Source organism: Macrotis lagotis, chromosome 1, assembly GCF_037893015.1.
Source record: "Macrotis lagotis isolate mMagLag1 chromosome 1, bilby.v1.9.chrom.fasta, whole genome shotgun sequence".
In the NCBI taxonomy this organism is placed as follows: domain Eukaryota; kingdom Metazoa; phylum Chordata; class Mammalia; order Peramelemorphia; family Peramelidae; genus Macrotis; species Macrotis lagotis.
The window spans coordinates 454,441,792-454,469,740 of NC_133658.1; the positions used below are offsets into that span (position 1 = coordinate 454,441,792).

At 35.8% G+C, this 27,949-nt stretch overlaps 1 protein-coding gene across 1 annotated transcript in view; it reads left to right on the top strand.

Annotated features, from left to right (window-relative positions):
- The window catches only part of TRPC7 (transient receptor potential cation channel subfamily C member 7), a 280,328-nt gene that overhangs the window by 248,538 nt on the left and 3,841 nt on the right, over positions 1–27,949 (top strand). Inside the window, exons 8-10 of the mRNA XM_074209695.1 lie at positions 9,071–9,266; positions 18,085–18,306; positions 20,450–20,530. Of these exons, the coding sequence (XP_074065796.1) occupies positions 9,071–9,266; positions 18,085–18,306; positions 20,450–20,530 (499 nt within the window). The remainder of the gene's footprint in view (positions 1–9,070; positions 9,267–18,084; positions 18,307–20,449; positions 20,531–27,949) is intronic.

Sequence of the window (27,949 nt, forward strand, 5' to 3'; positions counted from 1 at the left end):
GATACCAAGGACAATGTTCTATATGTTATACTATCAGATGAGATTATATCTTGATGTTAAATTGATACATAAATGCTAGTTGTTATTATTATTATTATTATTATTATTATTATTATTATTATTATTATTATTACTGTTGCCCCCTTCTCGGGCAAATAAACAAGAAACTATGACTCAAGTCTCACACAATCATTTCAGTTAAATCTGTCTGAACTTAGAATGCCAAAAGCATCATTTCTATAGCCAAGCTATAGCAATTTTCTCAACATTAGAGAAAGTCTCCTTGGACAACTCCATATTTCTTAATTTTAGCTTCTACATACATATTTATTTAGATAATTGAGCTAAATTGTAAAATGGATTACATTTTAAAATAATTCTGAGAGTCTGAGGTAGCAATTTTCATAAAAATTGGTCCAAACACATCTTGTTAATGCTTGTTTATAATGTTGTTCCTCTATCTTACTTTGAAGTATTTCATAATTAAAGTCACACTATACAGGCTAAACCTAGTTAGCACAATTTCCCTTCTGCTTTCTGCTAGACAAATCAGAACCAAGTATTGAACTTTTTTTTCAAATAAGAGAAAGAAAAGTCATAATGATTATCTTTTTAAAAAAATGTTTGCTGATTCTAGGATTTTTACTTCTATCATTCTCCAGTGACTATCCCCAGCCATATACATAGCCCTATCTAAGCAGAATTTTCCTGTTAACAAAAAAGGATACAGTAAGCAAAATAAAAGAATCTATTGGCCATAAATAATTGTATATAATTCATTCCACACCTATTCTTGATGCAGAGAAACAAGGGCATGGGAGTGAAGAGATCAGTTGGAGACAAACAGCAAATCTTTTGTTTGCATTGTTAAGGGAATCGTCCTTCTTCCTTTATCATTTAAGTCACACCTGAGGGCCTGACCTTCAACCTGATTTAGATTGTATGGTCCACTGGGGTAGCCAGGGAGCATAGGTGCTAGAAACACCCAAGAGACCGCTCCCCAAAAGGGAAAACCTCCAATGTGGGACTTGGGTCATTTAAGGAGATTGAGGAAGGGGTTCAATCTCTTTTGACCTTCCAGTCTCCTGCCTAACCATAGTCATCTGGCCTGGTCAATTCAATCAGCAATCCACTTGGTCTTTTCTTTAAAGTCTTTTTAACTTTTCTATTATTTTCTTAATATGTTGTAACTTCTTTTTTTTGTTTGTTTTTTAGGTTTTTGTTTTTGTTTTTTGTTTTTTGGCAAAGCAATGGGGTTAAAGTGCCTTGCCCAAGGCCACACAGCTAGGTAATTATTAAGTGTCTGAGGCTGAATTTGAACTCAGGTACTCCAGTATAGTCAAGAGCTGATCAGTTGAGACACAGTTTCTTTCCAAGGCAGTTAATGAGTTATCTTTTGTTTTAACCCAATATAGTTCAATCAAACTCTAAAGCTGGCTGTACTTTCTCTCTGATCACAATTTGTTTTCCTTGCAGCTCAGTTCTCTCGCACTGCTGCTATATTCACAAATGTTCTAGTAGCCATTGCTGTTTCTTACCTGCACTCAAAAACCTTCAAGGACTTTCAATAGTCATAGGATTGATGCCAAAGGAAGGAAATATAAGAGGGTCAAAGATAACTAGGGACCCTGGTATTAAGCCAATTAGTTGAATCTTTACATGGGGAACAATAATCCCTGACACCATTAAGCCAAGGTCTCTGCCCCTAGCTGAAATCCCATCTTTTTCCCTGGAGTACAGACACCAACATATCTACTAGGGAGAAAATACCTCTTCTTTTAACATGTTATGGCATCTCATGTCATCCATTTTCCTTTGGCCCAACAACATAGAAGTCAACCCAACAATGAATTTTACATAGTCAGAAACAGGCAGAGTATATATCTATGGATGCTCAAGTTTCTACCAGATCCCTACCTACCCTAACACTTCCCAGAGGCAGGCATAAAGGAAAGGAACCTGTTATCCTCAAATTGTTTTGAAACATTTGGAACAATTCATAGACCCACAAAAGTGCATTAGCTTTTCTGTCTTCCCACAGTGCCTTTCAGAGTATTGTGCTAATCACTATGCTCTGACTATAAAGCATTAGATATTTCAGGTCAAAGACCCTTAGAAGTGGAAGACATGGGGCAGCTAGGTGGCTCAGTGGATAGAGCACCAGCTCTGGAGTCAGGAGTAACTAAATTCAAATCTGGCCTCAGACACTTAATAATTACCTAGCTGTGTGACCTTGGGCAAGCCACTTAACCTTATTGCCTTGCAAAAACTTAAAAAAAAACCCCAAAAGTGGAAGACACCTTAGAAATTTATCAGTCAGTATAACTTTACAATTCAGAAAATGATGGCCCAGAGAATGCAAATGACTTTCAAGCTAAAGGTATAAAAAATTCATGAATGGTAGTAGGACATGGTAGATAGAGCGTTGGTCAGAAATACCTGAGTCAGTCCAAGTGCTACCTCTTATGGAGTTGCTTCTGAGTAGCAATTGTAGCTAGTTATTTGCAAGGCTAGAGTGAGTTTCTTCATTCCTTGTTGAAACAAAGTAAAATAAAAAGGATCTATCTTCATGTTTTAGCTGGTTTCCACAATTCTGGTCAGTTCATAACGTTGATTGATTAGGGGATTCCTCATTATTAATACAAATGTTCATTCCTGCTTAGAGATACCTCAGGAGCAAAAAAATTTTTTCAAGGGTTTGACAAGCTAAAAAAGGGTTCTAGAATACTGCCAAAGACCTAGAGTAACAAAAACAGATTAGTCTACAATGAGTTAGTTTCATAAGAAGATGGTGAATTATAGGACAATTCAAGTCAGGGACTTCAACAGCTGTTAGAAGAAAACCTTGGATTAACCTTGCAACCAGCTGAACAGTCACATTTTATGAGACCGCGTAGTTTCACAGACAGATGCAAAATGCATTGCATCTGAAATGCCCTTTTGCTTTATGCTTTCCTCAATGACTTGCCTGCTCATGAGCCCCTGGGTCCTACAGCTCCAGGACTGCATGCTTGTCAGGGTTAAGTAAAGAGGGCAGAATCATTCAGAGGGTGGCATGATCTCTGGAGCATTTCTGTGAATTTCCCATTTCTGAGTCCTTGGGATCTGAACAGTGTTATTAAGTTTCTTTCCAAGCTGAGCAATCTTTTTGAAAGCCAGAGCTATTTACAGGTTAGAATGAGAGTTTCATCTTCCCTTGCTAAAAGGAAAACCGGTGTTTCCTTTCTTCTGCTTGTCACACACACACACACACACACACACACACACACACACACACACACACACACACACACAACAGGGCAAAGGTCTGCTATATCAATCTCATATTAATTGTGGAAGCCTCAGTGGTATACCAAAAAGCTTACTGACAAGCATGGATTTAGGATGACAATCCTAAAATCAAATCACCTTTCCTTAAAAGTCGTTTTTAGAGACACTCACTGCCCCCATCCCATCCCAACTCTGTTTTCCCAGTTTCATAATCTTTTTTTTCTCTTTGAAGTTGGAATCCACCCTCACTATCCCCCTAAAAAGAAAGAGCTATTCATTCTCAATAAATATATATAGCATGAATACATGCATGCACACACATATACATACAAATCATAACACATCCTAAATATCATGTTAGTATAGGTAGATGATTATTGCTAGAAAATTATTTTTCTTCTGTTTAGTTCTGTGCTTGGCCATACAGTAAAAGACAACAGGCTAAATTAATCAATAAATCAAGAAACATTTGCCAACAACTTAGTATTAACCAAGCACTGCACTAGAAGCTGGTGGTATGAACAGAGTGTTTCATTTTTATCTTTTTTTGTTGTTGTTCAATCATTTCAGTTGTGTCTGACTCTTAGTGACCCCATTTGGTGTTTTCCTGGCAAAGAAACTGGAGTGACTTGTTACTTTTTCTCCAGATCACTTTACAGATTAGGAGCCTGAGGCATACAGGGTTAAGTGACTTGCCTAGGGTCAGATAACTATTGTCTGAGGTCCCAGCACTCTGTCCACTATAACCAACCAGTTATGCCATTTGTATCCTAGCTCTACCACTTAACTAACTACATGACTTTTGGGCTTTAGAATCCTATCTATAAAATAAGGAAGTTAGATTAGATGATTCCCTTCCAGCACTAAGACCTATAATCTTTTTTTTAACATGTTGATTACTGAAACATTCATCAAATAACTGACATAACTAATCATAGAGAAATCAGGCATTAAGCATGCCTTCATTTCCTTGAAGAGGTAGATGCCTGTAGAGGCAGAACATTGAATATCCTGCAGGGAGAAAAGAAAAGTTGTGTAGATTGGTTTGGCTTAATTACTTTGTTCATTATGGGGGAATGTACATTGTGTGGGTAGTCAGGATAATCTGTTCAGAACTATGAAAATCAAATGCATCAAATAAAATGTCAATTTTTAAAAATGAAATAATTTTAAAAGAAATCAATTATTGAGATGATTCACTCAAAGCTTTGGTGCCTTCCTATAAAAATAATCTGTGAATTTAAATGGAAAGAAAAATCAAGAAATGAAAGGTGAATTTGACAAGGTTATTATACAAACTGGAGGATCCCAGAAAAAGCAATTGCTTTTTTTCTTTAGAATTGGGGCCTTTAATGGTCAAAAGGTATTTCTATATCCTCTATTTTAAAAAATAAGGGAAAAGATTGAATCTTGCTGTGCTGGACTTAGAAAAAGGTCAATGGCAATGAGAAGCTTCCCTTATTTTTGGAGCAGAGAGCTATTTCTTTCAACTCAATATTTATAGTCAGACAAGTAATTCAGGAAATCTTATAATTAGATTTGCCAGAAGGATGAAACAAAGTTCCAAATCAGAGGTCAACCCATAAATTGTAGAACAGAAACAGATTGGGCTTATTTTTATTAAAAGTTACTCAGAATAAAAACAAATAAAACAGAGCTAGGTTCCAGGAAAGGCTAGTAAAGGATTCTACATGGATAAGGGCAACTGATTGCTCCCTTTTGATCAGACATAAATAAAACTGAGGTGAGAAATGAAGGTTTCATCATTGCTCTCTTATCAGAAAGCACAAGATTTAATGGCATAAACTTTGACCCATTTAGATTTTTGAAGTAGATTATCTTTTTTTTTTTTTTTCTTTAGGTTTTTGCAAGGCAAACGGGGTTAAGTGGCTTGCCCAAGGCCACACAGCTAGGTAATTATTAAGTGTCTGAGACCGGATTTTATCTTAATAAAGATCCTGATTATAAATCAATATAGAATAACAACATGGACCCGATGGGCAAGAAAATGTGTCACATCTGCATTCATTTCCATTAATAAAAATTCAGATTGATAGTAATGCTTCATTGTTGATTATATTCCTTTTTTAAAAATTATGGTGGGGTTTTTTTTTGGTTTACAAGTGAGGGGGCAGCTAGGTGGCACAGTGGATAGAGCACCAGCCCTGGAGTCAGGAGTACCTGAGTTCAAATTGGGCCTCAGAATTACCTAGCTGTGTGGCCTTGGGCAAGCCACTTAACCCCATTGCCTTGCAAAACACCCTAAAAATAAAAAAAAAAGTGAGGGGGCAGCTAGGTGGTGTAGTGGATAGAGCACCAGCCCTGGTGTCAGGAGGCCTGAGTTCAAATCCAGCCCCATTGCCATAAATAAAAAAAAATTAAAAAAAGAAGTGAGACAAACATTTTTGTTAAATCTTTACTAGCTATGTGTAGAATACTGACTTGGAGGAGTATCTGTGGCAAATAATTTGATCTTAGTCTAGTTTTCCTTACTATATGGGATAATAATGCTTATCCTACCTACTTCAAGGACTTTTAATGAAGAAAATATTTTGTAAACTATAAGATATAATGTAACTAGGGTACTTTGCCCCAGGGCACCAAGACAGGCAGGGGTGCTTCCTCTCAGGAATGGTCATCTAAATCATAGTCCTATGGTGTACTACATGAATTAAGTCATTTAGTCACCAGACTCTGGACTATACCTTCCAAAGTCACTTTTCTGTGCTGTATTTTTTCTAGGTTTTGCCCTTCCCCATAATCAGTTTCTTCTTCCATCCTCTAAATTATCCTTTCCTCCAGAAATTAATTGCCTAACACAAAGGTTTTTATGTCATGTACTATACTGGCAGTCTGGTGAAGTCTATGGACCTCTTCTCAGAATAATGTTTTCAAATACTTGAAAGAAATGTTAAATTTCAATTAAAAGATAGAGAAAAATAAAGATATAATTTTTAGGCCCTTTGTAAAGGACTTGTAAAACCCCAGGTTAAAAACCTAGAAGAACTTCTTTCCCAGCATGATTCCATTTGAGACAGATTGTCCTTTATATCCACATTTATCTAGAGCAAATTTAAAAATGGAGAAGTTCTCATATCCTCAATTAATTTTGCTCAGAGAATGAAAGATCATCTTCATATTAGTCTGAAACATATGTGAATATGTAGGAAGGAAAAATTTTTGCAAAAGAAGAAAAGAATATATAAATACTCCAAATATCAATTTTTTAAAATAATTATTCAGAGACAGTATTATCTGTGTTAGTTTTCATCTTATAACTTCACATGCTTGGAGACAGACAATCAAATAGATTGGAGTAGAAAGAGGACTAGATTTCAGAGGTAGAAAATCTGAGTTTGAATTCTGGTTATTTTGTTTATTACATGTATGCCCTAGAATCATTTCACTTCCCTCATTTTTATTTTCTTAATTTTTTAAAACTCAAAGTTCCAATTAGGTGATCTCTACATCAAATCTCTAATCAAAGATTATAACCACATGGGGTCCAAAACTCTTATAGGCATGGAACCAGATTAAAATGTAATTGGGAAACATATAACAAAATAAATAAAAATACAATTAAATACAGATAATATTACATTTCAAAAAGAAGTTGATATATGAGCTAAAGGAATCCTTGAATTGTTTGGTGGCCTACATTTCTATTTGTTTGATATCACTGATGTAAATAAGTCATGAACTGGATAAGGTATTAATTGCATTGGTCAACTGATGCAATGAACTTTGATTTAAAGCTCCTCTTCTGCCACTTATCAATTGTGTGATCTTGGGCACATAATTTTACCTCAGAGGCACGATTTCCTCATCTGAAAAAAGGGGCATAAATAATGCTTATCCTATCTACTTCAAGGACTTTTAATGAAGACAATATTTTGTAAACTATAAGATATAATGTAAATGTGAAATAGTATTATTATCCCAACTCTGGTAATCCAGCTATATACCACATTTCCATTGAGTGGTAATCTTTTTCCTCAAAGGAAAGCATAGATTCTTTCAAATGTGACACCATTCCTAATTACTGGTACATACATATGCATGGTTTTTTAATTAATTGTCAAATTCTGTATTTTATATGTAGGAAAGTTAATGGATGGTCTTGTAAAAAAGTCAGGGAATTGTTCTTTAATCACAATTTCTTTTCTACCCAGCACAAGGTTTAGTGATAAGATCATAAAATCATAATCTAATGCAAAGGAACTTGAGAAGCCATCTAGTCCTAATTACAGAGTAGACAGACAGAGAAAGACTGTGCCAAGCACTGTGATAAGAGTGGGAATACATATTAAAGGTGGCTACCCTCAAAAAAAATCACATTCCAATGGGGTAAGACAAAATATAAAAGGGAGTCAAAGAGTTAGGTGGGGAGGGGGTGGGGATATGATGCCATTTTGGGGGCAGGGTGGAAAAAGGAAAGAATAAACTGAGGCCCATAGAAGTTGTCACTTGCCCAAGGCCCCTTAGGGACTCTCAAGGGAGTCATAGGAGGTTTTGAATACTGCTGCATTATGATATTGGAAACGAATTAAATCCAATAATTGAATACTTGATAATCTAGTCTTGTTTGGGAAGATTGGGGTATCAAGTTTGACTGTCTAATAGCCCAAGCTTCATTTCATTTTGTAATGAATAGCCAAGCAAGGGAGAAAGGCTCTAAAGCAAGTCTAAAAGTAACCTGGGTGGGATCCATGAACTTGATAACTTCATATTTTAATAACTGAATTTCAGTATTATTGTTTTCCTTTAAAACAATGTGATTTTTAAAAATTTTATGCATTTAAAAACTTTACCCTAAGAAGTTGTCTATAGACTTCAATCAGACTGTCAAAGGGTTCCATGACACACAAAATAATTAAGAACACCTGGTATGAGGGTACACTGAACAAATGACATGCCATAAACTAATTCCATATCAGAGATTCATTTTAAAATCACACATTAATTAAAGCAGAATAAAATTATGTGACAGGCAGAAGTTAAGATACATGAGATGTCTCAAGTAGGTGCAACCTTCCAGTATTTTATTCTTTTAAAGTGTTCTTGGGTAGTTGTGTGTGTTACAGTTTCACAATATTTAAGCTAACAACTAGGATAATTAAGTGACTAGTCTGAAGTGCATTTTCTATTTAACTCACTTTATCAAACATTGAGTACCTACAAGGTAAGACATTGAAAGATACAAGGATAGAAACAAAGAAGTCCCTGGCCTAAGTAAGTTTACATTCTACTGAGATTTCCAACATGCGCTCAGATAAATATATACAAAGTATATACAAAATATACACAAAATTATTTAAAGAGAGAGAGAGAGAGAGAGAGAGAGAGAGAATAGGAACATCTGGCAAAAGTGAAGGCAGGGTCTCATCAGGAAAACTTCATAAAAGAAGTGGTATGATAGTTGAGCTTTGAAGGAAATTGGAGATTCTAAAAGGCAAGAGATAAATAGGGAGTGCATTAAGAACAAGAGCAAGACTGTGAAAAGACACAGAGACAAGACAGAATGTTCTTTTAGACCAGTTTGATTGGAAGGGAGAGTACAAGAAATAATAGAAAATGACTAGAAAGTTGGGCAGGAACTAGTCTGTGAAGGGTTTTAAGTTCAATACTGTATTTCAAGCTAGAAACAAGAGAAAACCACTGAAGAGTTTTAAACAGTAAAGTGACATGGAACTATGCTTTAGTAATATTGAACATTCTACTTATACTAGCTGCATTTCTTTTAAAAAATTATGCACTATTGGCGAGAACTTTGTGAAAGAGTGATTTATTTTGCTTATAGGGTAGAAGAAAGTTTCAAAACATTATTCTGGTCAATATTTGGCTTATCTGAAGTGATCTCGGTGGTGCTGAAGTACAATCACAAGTTCATTGAGAACATTGGCTATGTGCTCTACGGTGTCTATAATGTTACCATGGTGGTCGTGCTTCTCAATATGTTAATAGCCATGATCAACAACTCATATCAGGAAATTGAGGTAAGCCAGTTAACTGAATTTGCTATCTCTCCTCCCCCTTCCTCCCACACTCAGTTTAATGTATGTGACTCTTAAGAAACGCAAACAATATTAGCACACTTCCTTCTTCATTAGCCTAAGTTAAAAAAAAAAAAAAGAAATCATAGAGGCTTGTTATTCCTACTTTACCTGTCCTGTTAGATGAAATTCTAATATTGAGGTTTACCCTTTGAAAGATCCCCCTTGATCAATCCATAGTCCAATTCTCTCTTGAATTTTAAGACTTTGACATGTGGACTTCCATGTCCATGTGCTTCTAAATAAAAAAAACTGTACACACAAAACTTATTTCTGATAACTAGTATAAGGTCTATATTAGAAATAGTTTTTATGCCTTCTGTAAGTTATCCAGATCTGAGTTTAAAGAAGAAAGATTTTTTCAAGATAAATTGATGATTGCTTTTTGACATTGACTATCCACACAATGTCAAAATAACTAGAGGAACCCCTAGAACAGTAAATGGAATACTTGCTGAGGATTATATAAAACATAGATAAGAGTTACAAGATTAAAGGAAGCATGAATGGGTTAGAGGGAGTAACCAATCAAGGAAATTCTAGATCTATTGAAATAATAACTTTTGATTTGATATTTAAATCACAGTTAGTTCTCTTTTGACATAATCATGTACACCAAATTGTATCAACTATAATGAGAGAGTGATGTGGTTAGATCTACATTTTAGGAATATTAAACATTCTACTTATACTAGCTGCATGCCTTTTAAAAAATTATGCACTATTGGTGAGAATTTTGTGAAAGGGTGATTTATTTTACTTATAGAGTCAAAGAAAGTTTCAAAATATTATTCTTGAAAAACTATCATGTCTGATTCTAGCATGGGCCTCATAGCCTTCCCAAAGGTTTTAGAAACAATTCAGATAAGCAAATTATTGTGATATTTTTCCCCCCTAAACCCCAAAAAACATATTTACAACAATGGGGAATTCAATGTACTCACAATTTAGTAGTTATGGCAAGTCATTTCATGTATCTGATTCTCATTTTGCTCAGGTATAAAATAAAATCAAGAAAATACTTCCTACAGTGGTACCCTACCTTACAAAGTCATCATGAGGAAAGCTCTTTGAAAGTCTTAAAACATTATAGAAATCAGAGCTGTTTTTTAGTGGATTGCAGGCATGATTATGTTAGTTCATCTCTGGATCTGAGGGAGAAAGACATGGGGGGGGACTAACCTAATTACCCTATCTTATTGTAAAAGCAAAAGACATTTGCCAACAGTGACACATCTCTCGGTACCATTCCTCATTTTCCAAATGGTACCATAGAACAGAGGAAGTCCTAACCAAGAGCTCCCCATCTCTGCAGAACTGCAAACTGACTATGAGTGGCTATGCACAAGTTTAAAGAAACTACTTAGGAACATTTTATAAATATATCACAGAATCTTAGTGTTGTAAGGGACTTCAGAGACCATTTAGTTCAATCCATTTCTAAAATTGAAGCTCTTTAAGAAATGAGAAGGAAACACAACAAATATGCATATTAACTTTGGAAGGCAAAGACTTTTTTTTTTTGCTTCTCTTTGTATCCCAAGGGCTTAGCACAACTTAACCCCTCTGGATCTGTTTCCTTCTATATAAAAAGAAAATATTCCCCTAATAATAATAACTCATATTTTGTTAGTACTTTAAAGTTTATAAAGTACATTCTTCACAACAACCTTCTAAGATGGGTAGTGAAAATATTATTTTATTCATTTTACAGATGAGGAAACTGAGGTTCAGAAAAGTGAAACAGGAAAATATAGGAAATATGTGCCTCATGTACCATGGTTGGCAATATCTACAGTACTTTTCCCATTAAGAAAAATAGTAGCATCCCCATACAACTAGACCTGCTTCCAGACCAGCCTCACAGCCTTCTTTTAACCATCAGTAATAATTGTTGAACAGATACCACGAAGCTGTTGGGCACAAGAACTCTGAGAATGACAGCACCATCAGCAGTACAACCCAATCCCACCCCTACTTATCATGCTTCCTGTACAACTTTCATGGTCATCATTTAGGGAAATCCTCCTCTGGAGAAGGAGCCAGACATCCCCTCCAATTGTCAATCAACTGCTACTCACATGATATACAAGTCAGTCTAGTTGAAGCAGTAAGGTAACCTGAGGAAGAGATAGGAGACAGCACATGGCTGGCAGGTCAAACTACCATCATTACCTTGTGGTCAACATCACTCAAACCATAATGGAGACACCCTATGATTCTGTATCCCTAGTCTTTGGAATAGCAGTCCATAGCTATCATCTTGGGAACCAAGTCTTGTAGAGATACAGCCTGGCAACAGCTCCTAAAGCAATTTTAGTAATCTTTTGTAGAATCACCTTCCCCCCACCCCCAATTATCAATAAAATCATTGGCACTGTCAAATAATTCAGGGTAAATTGCATTTAAAAAGGAGCATTTCCATCTACTTTGCCAGCATACCATAAGAACTGTAGATCTTTCCATCTGACTTAAAGCTAACATATTTCATACATGTAAGTGTGAACTCTCTGGGAAGACTGTCTTTTTTTCTACTTGTAAGCCCAGTCCTTTGCACATAGTATTAAATAATACTTTATCCATTCACTAACCAGAGATAAGACTATAAGCAGGCTACTACATTGTGCAAGCCACCAGGTGACTTAAAGCTTGAAAGCAAGATTCAGCAATACATTCCAGATTCTCTTAATCTCTATAAACTTCCTCTTGCTCCATGGCTCATATGGCAATATGTATTAATTTCCAGGGAAAAATCCTAAGTCCCTTTGATTCATATTGTCCTCACCCATGTGGGGTCTCCCTTTCTACTTCTTACTTCTGTTTTTGTTTTTGTTTTTGTTTTTATGCAAGGCAGTGGGGTTAAGTGGTTTGCCCAAGGCCACACAGCTAGGTAATTATTAAGTGTCTGAGGTCGGATTTGAACTCAGCTACTCCTGACTCCAGGGCCGGTGCTCTATCCACTGTGCCACCTAGCTGCCCCTACTTCTTACTTCTTATCCCATTTTCTATATGCTTCTCACTTTGTCCTCATAGTAGGTATACACATATCCAAAGGTTATTTACCAAGTATTATTTATCTCAAAAGTCAAAAAAGGTAGAAATTTCATCCTACACCAGAAATCTAGTAGTAATCTTATGCCACCATCAGCTATCATTTTTTTTTTACCAACTCTTGGTTAATAAAGTTAGCCTGGAAAATCTGGCAGCTTGATTTAGCATCTCAGGTTTCTTTGGGAAAACTGACCCTATCTTACCTCTGCCTGAGGCATCTTCCAATATTTTCTTCTTTGAGCAGATAGGTAACAGAAACTTGAGAAGGGGGTGAGACAGAAATAGAGACAGAAAGAAAGACAGAGCTCTAAAACTTCATGCAGGGCTTTTCACAGAGACCCACCATGGTCCATTGTGGAAGCTCATGCCTGTAATCTGTTACAAGGAAAACAAGGCTGCTTAGGGAGGGGCAAACCTGGAAATGGAACAGGTCAAAGATTCTCAAGCTAATCACAGGGGTATCAGGCTCATGGGTAACCTCTGTACTAAGAGAGATAAGGAGACCCAATCTCAAAACAATTAAATTAAAATTAAAAAACAAAACACCATGATCCAAGCAGAACAAAATCTCAGATCACTTGCTCTCTAGTGTGCTTTGAGACTTCACACTCCTGTCTCTTTTTAAAGCTTATTAAACATTCAAAAATGTAAAACAAAGCAAAAAAAAAGTACAGATTGTCAAGCAGGAATTTACTTCAGCAACAACTAATATTGACATAATGTTTACTCTGGGCTCAGCACTTAAAAATTATTATCTCATTTTTATCCTCACAACAACCTAGGAGATAAGTATTATCATTATTCCCATTTTACATATGAGAAAACTGAAGCAAACCTCAGGTCACACAACTAGTAAGTGTCTGAGGTTGGATTTGAACTCAGGTCTTCCTGACTCCAGACCAGGCTATCTCTTCACTGTGCCACCTAGCTTTTGTGAACTTTAAATCCAGGTAGGAGAAAGCCCTATTGTAGGAGTTGGGAGACTCAAATATAATCTTGCTTCTGGAGCATTCTGTATGACTTTAAGCAAGGCACTACATCTCTATGAATATATCCTTATTTTTAAGTCAGAGGTTGGATGATATCTAAGGGCCTTCCTCCAGTACAATTTTATAATATTCAGTATTCAATTATATCTCAGTAGGTTGGAGTTCAGTGCTCCCATCTGGACTTGAGAAAGAGAAGTATCCAGCAAAGTCCAAGTTGGGTAGATCTTCTGTGGAGGATTTATGGGAGGACATGAATAATAGGTATATACCCCATTAGCAGATATGGATGGGTTGCACTTTTAAAGGGGGCCCCCATGTCAGGAATTTCATTCATCTATTGAAGTATTCAAGGGTTCAGCAGAGTCCTAAACTCTGATTTTTATCTTATAACCTTGGTTATTTTAGATCTGTGAAAGCAGATCATGCTCATTCTGAGTGGGAGAAAGAGAGTTTGGGTAGTTCTTTCTGTCTAGTTATCGACTCTTCTGTGATCTTGAGCAACACATTTGCCCTCTTTAGGCCTAAATTTCCTTTATAGGAAGTCATATTGGCAGACTCTAAAGAATGAAATACTAAATGATAAGGTAAGATCAGTTGGAGACAAACTTTGTAAATCTTTTGTTTGCATTGTTAAGGGAATCTTCCTTCTTCTTTTCTAATTTAAGCCAGACCTGAGGGCCTGACCTTCAACTTGATTTGAATTGCATTGTCCTCTGGTGGGCTGGCCCAGGAGCAAAGGCACTAGCAACAAACCAAGACCACCCAAAAAAGACCCCCTCCCTAAAAAGCAAAATCTCCAATGTGGGACTTGGGTTACTTCCCTCCCATGGACTCTGGGGGAGAATTTAAGGAGATGGAAGAAGGGGCTCAGTCTCTTTTTGACCTTCCAGAATCCTGCTGAAAATCCTGGTCAACTGGTCTAACTAATACAATCAGCAACCTACATGGTCTTCTCTTTAAATTCTTAACTTTTCTCTCACCTTTCTTATGTCTTTTAATAAATCTCTATCTTCTTTCCAAAACCTGCATTCCTGAATGTGAGTCACAATTCATCCCAGGGCAGTTATCAAACTCAAGAAACAGCTGGCAACAATATAAATATACAAAGAAGAATGATTTTGATGAAGGAATCAAAGAGAGAAAGTTGCCTGAAAAGACCAGATTGAACAGGGCACTGACCAAGACTGGTTGAGTTTTTAAGATACATATAAAATAGGGAAGATACATTTAAGATAGTGAAGACAAAAGCAATGGATGATGCTTTTTAAAAATGTAGTCTCAGAATGAGGTGAGACAGGAAGGAAAAGCTTAGGATAACAAATAGGTTGGGGTTTTTTTGTTAGTTTATTTTGCTTCAGCCATATTAGTTAGAAGGAATAGGACCACTCCTTAGAAAAGACTGGACACTGAGAGCTGAACTGCTCCATTCTTACTTCAAAGCCACTTCTCTTCCAAGAAGAATAACTTTTGGATTAGAAAGGACAAAAAAAATGGCTAATTTGATACTCAAGATGAACAAGACAATTAACGGTAAGAGAGCTTCTAACTGCTTTTAATGAGTTTCAGTCACATGGCTTGGGTACTAAAAATCCAGTCAGACACAAGTGCTGTACCAATCAGAACAGCAGAAAAATCATGACAAATGGAGTCAGTATATAGAATGAAGAAGGAAAAAAAAATTTCCAAATAAAGGGTGGAGTGAAGAGAGGAAAGGAGGAAGGAAGGAATGAATGAACTTGAAAAATTATATGCCAATAAATTTAATTTTAATTCCTGGCAAAAATTCCAGAACTTATTATTGAAGAGATGGTTAATGAACCCATTCAAATGAGAAGCATTGATCATAAAGACTCAATATGATGTTATCAAGACTAGATCAAGTCAGAAAAGACTCATTTCTGTTTTTATTAGGATATCTAAACAGAGAAAAGGGGGAAACATGTATCTATAATTTGCCAAGATATTGGCAATGCATTTGAAAAATTTTCTCCTGCTATCCTTATAAAAAATATGAAGAAATTTGGGCTAGACAATAATACTATGAAGTGGATTCAGATCTGGTTGAATCAGAGATGGCCCTAAGAATCATTAATCATTTAATTTCAACTTGGATTAAAATCTCCAAATATATCCTCAAAGGGCCTATGTTTCACTCTGTTATTTAATATATTTTTAAAATCAGTTACTTGAATAAAGGCATATATGATATGTTCATAATATTTTCAGATGTCACAAAACTGGGAATGATAGCTAACATACTAAATAACATAGACAGAATCATCAAAATATTGATAGGTTAGAAGATAGAGCCAAATCTACCAAGATGAAATTTAATACATAAGTATTGTTTTGTACATAAGTTGAAAAAGTCAACTTCCAAGTATAAGGTAAATTAGCACTTTATCTGAAAGTGATCTGGGAGTTTAAGTGCACAACTTAATATGAATGAACAATATAAGATGGCAGTCAAAAAAATTTAAGGCTACATGAAGAAGTAGAATTAGTGATTAATATTAAGAATGTCAATAACAAGCAGAAGAGTATTCAAGGGAGAGCAGTTGGATCCATATCACATAAGGATCAGTTGAAGCAAATGTTGCTGTTCAGCTTAGGGAAGAAAAGGTGTGGGGTGCTGGGAGAAGGAGAATACAGGATCTAATAGCTAACTTCATATATTTGAAAGACTGTTAGATCTTGTATTCTCCTTCTTCAATTCATTCTATTTGAATCCAGAGAGCAGAACTAGCAGAACTAGGAAAAACAGATAGAAGTTATATAAGGAAAAACTTTCAAACAATCAAGAGCTATCCAAAAGTGGAAGGGGCTGACTCAGAAAGTGTTTTCCCACTGAGGAAAAGGTAGAATAGACATTTGTCACATATTTCAAGAGGAGATTCTCTCTGGGTTCTGTTTCATTAAATTCCTTTCAGGTCCAAAGTTCTGTATTTCAGTGATTCTTTATAAAACAAAGAATGTGGACTAATGGTTGTAAAACTCCCAGCTATGTCTGATATAAATACTCTAAGCTATAATATTCCATGTCTCTGAGTCCTATTTCTGGTACTTTGTATACTATGTTCTATGGCACTTCTTAACATTCCATATCCTGTGTTCTAAGTCTGACATCATATAGTCTTTGTCCTATAATATCTTCCAACTCCAACTTTTCTACTCTGAAATTCCATGTTCTGTGTTCTAAGGTCTCATTCAATTTTTATATTCTATGAATATTTTCCCCAGGGCAATAAGAGGGGACTGACAGCTACTCAGACCGAACACTCTTAACATTTGAGCTGTACCATATTCCTTTTTCAGGAACAAGGGTAGATTACAAGGAATACCCTAATTAAACTGTAACCTGAAAAGCAGATACAAGGGACTAAGAGAGGAGGCGGCTAGGTGTCGTAGTGGATAAAGCACCGGCCTTGGAGTCAGGAGTACCTGGGTTCAAATCCACTCTCAGACATTTAATAATTACCTAGCTGTGTGGCCTTGGGCAAGCCACTTAGCCCCAATTGCCTTGCAAAAACCTAAAAAACAAACAAACAAACAAACAAACAAAAAAACAAGGGACTAAGAGAGATTGGAAGAAAAGAGCTCAGAGACCTAGGATAGAAGCTCTAGCAAGGCATTCAAACTCTACCACAATTCTGGTGTCTGGAGAACCAACTAAATGTGTATTGAGGAAGAAGGAGGGAAAAGAATGGAAAGTTTATATCAAGAACATAATGGAAAGATCACCCTTCCTGAGGAAGGCAGTATTGTGAGCAAAAGCATAAAGACAGAAAAAAAAAATGGGAAACATTCTGAAAATAATAGTCTGGCTGGATCAAAGTATAGAGCACTAAAAGGATTTTTAAAAACCTGATTGGGACAAGGTCATAGAGGCCGTAAAGGATCCACCATGTAGAATTAATTAGAAGGTATCTCAAAATACCTTCTATTCATTTTAAAAATGAGAAGGGCAGGTAAATGGTATAGTGGATAAAGCACCAGCCCTGGGGTCAGGAGGACCTGAGTTCAAATCCAACCCCACACTTAATAAGTACCCAGCTGTGTGACTTTGGGCAAGTCACTTAATCCCATTACCTTGCAAAAACCAAAGAAACCAACAAACAAACAAAAAGTGAGGAGACTGAAGCCTGGAGAAGTTTGGTGAATTGGTCAAGATCATATATGTAACAAGCATTTATTAGTCCAAAACTTGCCAGAGGAAGGCAAGTCCTATGACCTCAAAGTCAAACTCTTTCTACACTAATACATAGTCCCTGACTTAGAATATCTAGCAAAGAGGATCAGATTTTATTTATCATTGAAACTTTTTTTTAAAATAATAAAGTAACCTTATCTATCAGTTATGTTATTCAAATGTCAGATGTTTAAGAAAATGTCTCAACTTCCAATTATTAGTGGATATCCAATAGTGCATTTAGTGATGATGTAAAAGTGGAAAAGTCTGAATTAGAAATGATCTAAGTAATTAATTGTTCTAAACTTTCAATTGGCAGATGAGGAACCTGGGGTCCCAGGAGAAGTTTTGGTCCAAGGTCCTATAACTGGTTAGTGAGAGGTTTTCCTGACTCACAATTTAGCAGTTTTCCTGCTATGCCAAAATATCTTTCACATCCAAGCTATAAGCACTCTCAAAGTTCGGTTGTAGTGAGAATACTAAGTATTTGTTTTTAATGATGGGGCCTTTTTTCCCCCTAATTCTCTTACAGGAGGATGCAGATGTGGAGTGGAAGTTTGCCCGAGCTAAGCTTTGGTTATCTTATTTTGATGAAGGTCGGACTCTACCTGCTCCTTTTAACCTAGTGCCAAGTCCTAAATCATTTTATTATCTCATAATGAGAATCAAAATGTGCCTCATAAAACTCTGCAAATCCAAGGCCAAAAGCTGTGAAAATGACCTTGAGATGGGCATGCTGAATTCTAAGCTTCGGGTAGGTGATGACTTCATTTCATGGTTAGTGGATTGGGGGAGGGAGTTGTTTTTTGCTTATTGGTGCTTGTGTTTTTGCTTTTGATATTGATATGATAAAAGAATAGATAAAAAGAACTGGAGCCTGCCAGAGATAAAAGGACCTGTTCCTATTTTCCTCAGCATTGGTCAGTCCCTAATCCAACTCAACTCTAGTTGAAAAGGTAATTTTTAGAGGAGAATGTGAGGAAGCATTTACAGAGTGTGAGAAATGGTTTATCAAGCCAGAGATCTGGTGAAGCTTTAAAGTCATAGAAGCTTATCTCTGACAGCCTGTCACTTTTTTTTGCCCATATTAGTGCTTTCTTTCCCTAGCTCTCTAGGTCCCCTGATTCCCCAAGGTGTTTCATAGTGGCATTCTCCTCAGACCTACTTTCCTCTCAACATTCTGGAGACACAGGGCTTCAATCCCAGGGAGGGATTACATCAAAAATTTCAGGCATTGTGACAGGTCAGTGGAGGAGATGTTAGAAGGCAGAGGAAGAATTCCATGGTCCTTCAAATAACACCATGTGGAATGGTTGTCTACTAGCTATTAAGAATAGCTAGAGTAAATTATATGTGTATAATATAAAAATTATTTTATTTTGCTTTCAATTCAACAATAAATATATGTCCCCAGGGCTTTTATGGTCAGTTTTCAACAATGTAAAGCATTGTACCAGGAAGTATCCCCATTATCATTCATAACCTTAACTCATAAACCTCCAGAAAAAGTATTTTATCTTCTAGTCAACCTGAAGACACAATCAATTCAAACCAAAGATAAGTAGTAATGAAATAGCATAATAGAAAAAAGTAATAAAATAATAAATAATAAATAAATAAAATAATAATAAAATACCCCCCGAGTGGGTTGATATATATATATATACATATCAACCAGAAGAATGAACACATGTAGGGAAAGTGTATAGACAGACCTTCAAATCATAAACATGTAGAGGGAGGATGTATGTGTGGATGGTCACATATGAAGGAAACCCACCTATCTAACTTCATTCCTTGTGCATCTGAAGCTGGCATACTTTTTCTGACTGGGATACTACTCTACAGAAGCATCATAAAATTGAAAAAACAATATTATTTTAAATCTGGATAGTTTGGAAATTACTAATTTAAGATCAGAGGTAGGCAGATTCTTTCATCTATGGCATGATATGATGTGTACCAGAATAGGGAAAGAAAATATATCCTCATTTGGAAAATAAAACCCAATTCACAGGGTCTTAGAACAAGAGTTCTAACAGTCAAAATGTGAAAAGGTATTACTAGCAAAAATTACAATCATATTTGGAATCATCAACTATTGATGGACTTGTTCGTTTTTTTCAGCAGTATAATAATCAAAGACAACTCTAAAAGATTTGTGATGGGAAATACCATCCATATCCAGAGAAGGAACCAGGGAGTTTAAATGCAGACCAAAGCTTACTGTCTTCAATTTTTAAAATTTGTCTTATATAGTATGTCATTTTTTCTTTAATTTTTTTTCTTCCATTTGGATTTGATTCTTCTTTCACATCATGATTAATATGGATCTATGTTTAGAATATTTATACATGTAGAGTTTATATTAGATTACTTTCTGTCAGGTGGAGGGAGGAGAGGGAGGGAAGGGGAAAAATTTAAAACTCAAAACCTTGCCCAAAAAAATGATTGGTGAAAACTACCTTTGCATGTAGTTGGAAAAACAAATAAATAAAAATATTTAAATTGAAAAAGAGTTTAAAAAAAGGAATTCCATAACATAGTATAATAAAAAAAGAAAATTACACATGGAAAAGTGTATAAAATGATGTTATGAGTTAGTCATAGTTTCTAATGGACAGGTGTTTTCATTGTCTTTAGACTTTGAAAAATCTTTTTTCATTGGTTTAATGAGAATTGCTCTCTAAGGATTGCTCAAAAATTTTACTTTCTCCTTAGCTAGTGTCGTAGCTAAATAATTAATCTTTTGGCTCTGCTTTCTTGGTCTCAATGTTCTTTTCTTGTCAAAGATATGTAAATCTGGTTTCTGATATCCTGCTAGGGACCCCTGAATCTTTCTCAGGGAATTTGCTCCATATGGATACTGTCCAATTTCCAATCTGGTTTTTTTTTAGAAATCTCGCTACCAGACAAGCATGGGGAACCCTGACAATCTTACTGTGAAGAACACATTCAGTAAGCCCACAAGATATCAGGTAATAATCCTCTTCTAAGAGATGATGGGGGAGTAAATGAAGGAAACCTTGATTAATAATGCGGCTTACTATTACACAAATTCAATTCAAATACAAATAATCATGTCCTCTAGACAGCATTGGTCCTATCCCCAATACCAGTGGCATTAAAGTAGTTAATCCACACTATGTAGCTATATCTCTGTCTATATCATAGCTGCTGCTGCTGCTAATGATGATGGTGATGATGATAGCTATCCTTTATATAGCACATTAAGGTTTGCAAAGATTTTTGACATGTTATCTCATTTGATACTCAAAATGTGAGGTAAGTGCTTGATGATGTCTATATATTGATTAAGCAGACAGGGACTTTTGTACAACCTTCAGCATGACATTAAGAAAATGTCACCCTGTCTTAGCCAGTGTCTTGGAATTGATGCATGGCCCCCAGCTAATCCTCATCTCATATTCATGGACACACATCAACTTCCTCTCATATGCAAGTGGTGTTCCAATATGCATGTGCCACCATTGCTTGTCTGGGGCTATCCTATGAAGTCATGTTTGAGTATGCTATGCATCAGTTCTTAACCTAGAATAGCATACATGCCAATCAGAGAACTGTTGAAGTCTCTTCTTGGCTTCAGGGCTAGCTCTGGAGGAAATGCATTCTAGAATACAGTTCAATCCAACAAGCATTTATTTTATCTGCTATGCACAAAGAACTGTGCTAGATGCTGAAGATACAAAGACAAAATGATAAACAGTTATTGCCCTTAAGAAGCCCACTCTACTGGAGAGAGAGAAAGAGGAAAAAAATAGAGATGATCTATGATATGAGTTTTATATGAAACCAGAGGATTCTGGGTGCCAGGAAAAAAAGAAAGAAAAAAAAATACAAGAAAAGATGAAAAACTCATTAGACTGATTTCATTGGTCACAGTACAGTCAGATGTGAAAGACCTTATGTGATGGTCTGAGAAATTCAGCATGATGTTGATATCCCCCAGGCTTGGCTTTCAGAGCTCTAAAGTGTCACATCTTTCCAAAAGGAATTATTGCTTGTCAGCTTGATGTGAATGGAAATGGTCTAAATTGTCAAACTGAAAGCCTGGACAAAAAGAACAGATCACAGTAAGAAAATGGCATTTGAGCAATGGAATTTACATCTGAAAATAGTTCATGAGAATCTCACTTTACACAAATGTTCTTTTAAAATTTTTATAGGGACTGAATTTGAGTAAAGAAATTTGTTAAGGCCTGCTTCTTAAAGAAATCTTATGGAGATTATTTTGCAAAACAAACTATTACTCAGACCTCTAATTTATCTTTTGCATGAAATGATACATAAACATTGCTTCTCAAAGTACAGTTTTCCTAAAATTCATTCAATATTTAATTACCTGGGGCACCATTATGAAGTTATGATTTTCTCTTTTATTTCTTCCAACATTTTGCTTGTTAGTTATCTTGTTACTTGTTAGTACCTCTACTAGATATTTGCAATATAATTTATGTTCCTTTAAAATTCTGAATTGTTTAATTTTTGGTTTTATTTTGTTGTATTCCCAACATCTAATACAATGTATAGTACTTAAAGTCTTATTTTTAATGTATTTGTTAGTTGATGAATTATTTTTTTTTTGTTTCTCTCCATAAAAATTTTTTGTTGCTTGTTTTTATTTGAGAAAAAAAAGATAGAACTCTTCACCACAAGGGGTAGGTGTGCTGTGTTTTATATGCTAGCTTTCTCTGTCATTCATTACCCTAATTTCTATGGGCCTTGGTTTTTTCCTCTGTAAAATTAATAGTATTAGTTCATATTTATATAGTCCTTAAAGGTTTACCAATGAATTTAACACCATCTGATCCTCACCATAACCCAGTGAGGTAAGTATTGCTGGTGTTACTAGGCCCATATTATAAATGAGAAAACTGAGAAAGGACTTGCCTAGGGGTCACACAACTAGTAAATGCTCATGGAGTATTCAAAGCCAAATCTCTCCTGATTCCTGGTCCAGCATCATTTCTACCATAGTACAATGCCTCTGAAGTGAAAATAAGTGAATTAAATTTCTAAAGAGCCTTCTAGTTCTGACATTGTGTGATTCTAACAGCACAATGGTATATGGAGTCTCTTCAATCACGTCATCAAACAAAAGTCTACATTAGCCATTCAACTGATAATCAAGAAAAATATTCCTTTTACTGACAGAATGAAAAAGAGGATTCACCTAGAGAGCACTATCCCATTTGCCTCTCAATATATGCATACTGCTCTCTGACATGAATTCCATTTCATCATTTCAACTCCACTCAGAGTCAATAGAAAACAGATGAATGGGATATGGAACGCACTAAGTGACAAGCATTCCTGCCTGTCATCTCAGATTTCATTTGTTTCTATCCTCTCTAATCAGTTATATATCTGAGCCCAGTGAGGAGTTTTCAGGCTTCATTCTGCAGTTTGATCCAGATGGCATCTTCTTGAGGAGAGCAATTACAGATGTGGTCTCCATCTTGAACTTGAGGCTCTAATTGAAAATACCTCCACATGCCATTTGCCAGCTAAGCAATTAAATGGATTTAATTATACAATTAAGAAGAAGCATATCATGAAAAGGTTTATGTTCTAATCTGAAGACACTCCCATTTTGCCAACCTAGTCCTTCAGTCAGGTAGCAATTTTTTTTTACATTTTTGTGCCATTCAGGGAAAATGAATAAATTGTATTTCTAAGAATCAAGAAAACCAGACTGATTACAAGTCAAAATCCTTTCTGTGTTTAAAGCAGAAGCAAGTAATGGAACACTTTTTCTGGTCTATTTGAAACCCAAAAATCAATTCTTTATAATCCTACCATTCTCAGCCCTCCCTCTGAGTGAGCTGATTTCATTTCATTCAACTCAGTCAGCATTTACTGAATAAGGAATAAACTTGTAAATCTCTGAAAGATTGTACGGTTTTGATTACTGAGAACCAAAATTCTTCATCTCTGCTGTTCCAATTTTGAATTTGTTTGTGTGAGTCCTTCAGGTTATCACTGTATCTTTGAAACTTAACCTCATGGTGCACTTCCCTGAATGTATCAGGAAAGGCTTCTAAAGGTTTGGGGGTAGGTGATGTAGATAGGGAAGAAGAAAGAGAAATTCATTTGTTTTCAAATCAGAGCAAAGGTGACAAGAAATGGCAGGATAAAGGGTTCAGCAGTTTTCCTCCCAGTATGTCCTAAGTAGCCTTGAGCACTTCATTTAGTTTTTCTTCCCCTCCATTTCTCAGTCTATACAGTGGGAATAATGAGCTTTGAAGTGAAGATGAAGAATGGGCTAACAACAAGAGATTTGATTTTTCTCAATTCTTGCTTCAAAATTAACAGGAAAATCTCCCTTCCCGACCTTTTAGCCTAATTGCTGAGATTTCCTAAATTCAGTACAAGGAGATGAAAGACATTACCTTTCCTCTGGAAGGTAGTTATGACAACGTCTCATCCATTTTCCTATAATAACTTATGGTGATCTGGCTTTCATTCTTTCCTCAATTCCATTCCACCCCCTAGTACTTCTCTAGGAATGAAGTCTGGGTAGTTCCAAGACAGTTACTAAATGCAGGGAGCAATGAAAACTCATTCAATCAATCCCATCAGGTGGCATCTAATTTAATTTCAATCTATTATCATCTTGGCACTGTATCATTCACAGCAAGGCAAATGCAATTTTATCTATGCACATTAAATAAATGACTAAAATTACCTTCTTTCAAACTCCCTAAGATGCTTTTAAGTCTGTATCCTTAAGATTTTGTTATGGGGGGTGTGTGTGTGTGTGTGTGACTTTTTTTTATTACAATGGGCAAGTAGAGGAGAGGACACAGTAGAGTTCATACAATTAAGGAGAATTATAGGAGTTCCACTGATAAGAGTTAGAAAGGGCAGAGCTTTCCTTGATATTAATCAGAGTTTGTATATGAATGTCAAACTATTCCATTTCTGATTATATGAATCATATGGGAAAGCATGAGAGAAAGCTTCTATGTAAATCACCAAGGACTTTGACCTTTTTTTTTTCCTTTTCCTTTGTTCTGGATGACCATGCCTATCATGCTTTTTGTGAGAAGCCACTTTTGTGACATATTTACTTCACCCTAGACATGTATGTGGGTCAAGTAGGGTTCTGTACTATACCAGAACCCAGATCTGGTAAATAATAATAATAATAATAATAATAATAGCAATGATTATGATGACTCATATTTGCATAAGTTTTAAAATTATTTCCTTTCAACAACCATCTGAAGCTGAGGGTTCAAAGTCCTTCCCATTTCACTGATAAGAAAATTAAGATTCAGAAATGAAGTAACTTTGCCTGTATTCACTAAGCTAATAAGTATCAGAACCAATATCAAAGAGGGAATCTGAAATAAGATTTTTCTTACAAGTTCAAGCTAGGACCACATGTCTTATCTTCAGCATGTGAGTTTAATACAATGACCCTAGAGAAGATGTTCCCAAAAGAGAGCAGTAGGATGTAGTAGTGAGGTAAAGAAAATTTCTTTTTGATAAGAATTTGTTATGCTATTTGGTTCTTGGGTTTTGGTTTCTGAATTATTTTTCACAAAATAAGTGAATTCTATTCAAAATATTTTCTTTAATTGAAGTTCCATATGTGAATAAGATAGACATGCTAAGCTGTCACTTTTAAGAAGATGATGGACAACTGGAAATTACATTTGAAGAGATGATGACACCACTAGTGTTATTACAAGATAGACAGGGAATTGATCTTCATTGGTAGAACAGAAGTAGATGCTTCTAAAACCCCCAAGAATATAAAAATTTTTCCAAAGTTTGCATAAATTCTGCAAAAAAGCAGGTAGTTTCTAATGACATTTATAAATTGGCACATTATGGTGTTGTAGTATCTATAGATAGGTGTCTTTGAGGAAGAATAGAAAGAGACCCAGATGAAGCTTATTCATAGTATCCCTGCATCGCTTTCCCCATATATCTGTAATTGTGTTGTAAAAATCTTATGTGCTAGGCCATACTGCATAGCTGTCCAAATCATGGGTTTAAAGAACATAACAGGATTTAATAATGATGACTCTATGTCAAGAACCTCTTTTTGAATCTTTCTCTTTTCTCTTAGATATATTAGTATCAGGGGTAGCAGGAAACTGACAGCTATAAATGGCTTTGAATTATTTTCAAGTGTTCCCATTGGCTAAAGAGTATGCTAAGACTGGTATAATCCTCCTCCAATAGATATCCTGCAGAAGTGCCCCCTGGGCTCACAAAGGCAGAATTCAAGTTCTATTAAATACTACAAAGTACAGGGCTTAGGACAATTGTGGGTCTATTGTCTGAAGACCAGTTTAATGAAGGGCAGAGAGTCATATCATTGGCTATAACTAATATTTTAGGTAAAGACAACTCCTGAAACCATCTGTTGGTGTAAAGAGAGGTGATGAACTGTATTTGATAGAGGAAATACCAACGAAATCATGCACCCTTAAAATAATGATTCATACTGCTTTTTCCTTATACATCCTAGACTTATGTTCCATTTGTCTTTTAAAAGAATAGAAGAGTATTGCTATTGCTATTGCTATCGATTTAGCATATTTAGCCCTCTTTTACCTAGGAAGGTCATCAATGGGATATGCCATCCCTAGTTAACTTTCTAACATAACCTAAAAATAACCCTTTGTCTGCTTGACCAGGAAGGTCTAATTGTATGATGATCAACTAGAAAAGTTTGCAAATACCATTGATTCTGTCTCAGGGGAGTCCACATGGGGAAGGGAAAACTGATCAAACCTTTGTTTAGACTGATGATTCTGGAGTCAGTCCTTGTTTACCTTAAGGATAGGCAGAGGAGGGGAAAGAATAAATATGAATTGGAGATTATTTTATAAACAAATGGGATATATTACACTGAATTATAGAACATAGTATAAACTACAGTGACAATATTTGTTACATGGCTAGAGCAAGCACAGAATCACTGTCTTGAGTTCAAATTTTGCCTCAGAAACTTACTAGTTACGTGACTCTGGGCAAGTCACTTCATATCTGCCTCAGTTTCCTCATCTGCAAAATGGAGGAAAAAATATCACTTGCCTCAAAGGCTTGTTGTAAATATTAAATATGTTATTATTGGAGGATGCTAGGTTATTCAGTGGATAGTGTTGAGTCTAGAGCAGAGTATAAATCCTTCCTCAGATATTAATGAGCTGTGTGACCTTGAGCAAGTCACTTAACCTCTGTGCTTTAATCTGGTGGTGTTTGTCCTTTGTTTATGAAGAAGAACATCAAGGAGGTGTTCCAGGACAAGCCCATGACAAGCATATGAATTGGATCTGAGTGAGGGGGTGTTGTGCTAAGTCATCAGTCTCACTTGCTCCTCTGGAATCTTCTGGGTCCAGTGACCAGATATGAAACAGGACATTGGAGATGACTTTGGATGCAAGGCAGTCAAGGTTAAGTGACTTGCCTAAGGTCACACACAGTAAGTGTCAATTGTATAAAGTTGGATTTGAATTCAGATCCTCCTGACTCCAGGCCCAGTGTTCTGCCCAATGTATCACCTGGCTGCTTTAATCTATTGGAGAAGGAAATGGCAAACCACTTCAGTGTTTGGGATTGGCATGCTGTGGTATACTGGATCACAAGGAGTTCAGTGTGACTTAGCAAGTCATTATTATTAGCACTAGTAATTCATTTCAATTAAAATAATGCTCAGTAAGTCCTAATAGCAATGAGAAGCTGTGGAAAGAATGGTTGATGTGTCAGCACCCAGTAAAGGTACAGAACCCACTTAAAAAATCCTGGGGGAAGTTAAGCAATTCAACTCTCCTTTCAATGGAGTTGATCTAAATGACCCCTCAGGTTCTTTCCAGCTCTAGATCAGGGGGCAGCTGGGTGATTCAGTGGATAGAGCAGTGGTTCTGGAGTCAGCCTCAGATGCTTGACACTTACCATGTGACCTTGGGCAAGTTATTTAACTCCATTGTCTTGCAAAAAATAACAATGACATGCAAGGCCTTGACTGGGGCACTGAAGGCTTGTTAGCAAAAATGAATAATTCAATCAATATTTAATAAGCACCTACTGTGTCCTAAATATTGTGCAAAGCTTAATGGATCTAAAAAAGGTAAAAGATAGCTGCTGCTTTCAAAGAACTCATAATCTAAAGTTAGATACTAAATAAATACAACAAGGTAAAATAATTGCAATATGCATACAAGGCCTGCAAAATATGCTCTAGGATATGAGAATGAATTGCTGAATTTGGAGGGAGGTACAATAACTACAACATATATCCAATAGAATACAACACAATATAATATGACATAATACATTGCACTTTTGTATGTTTTGTATGTTTGTCAAAGACCCTAACACACCAAGCGATGAATTCAAATTTCCAGTTTGGAAAG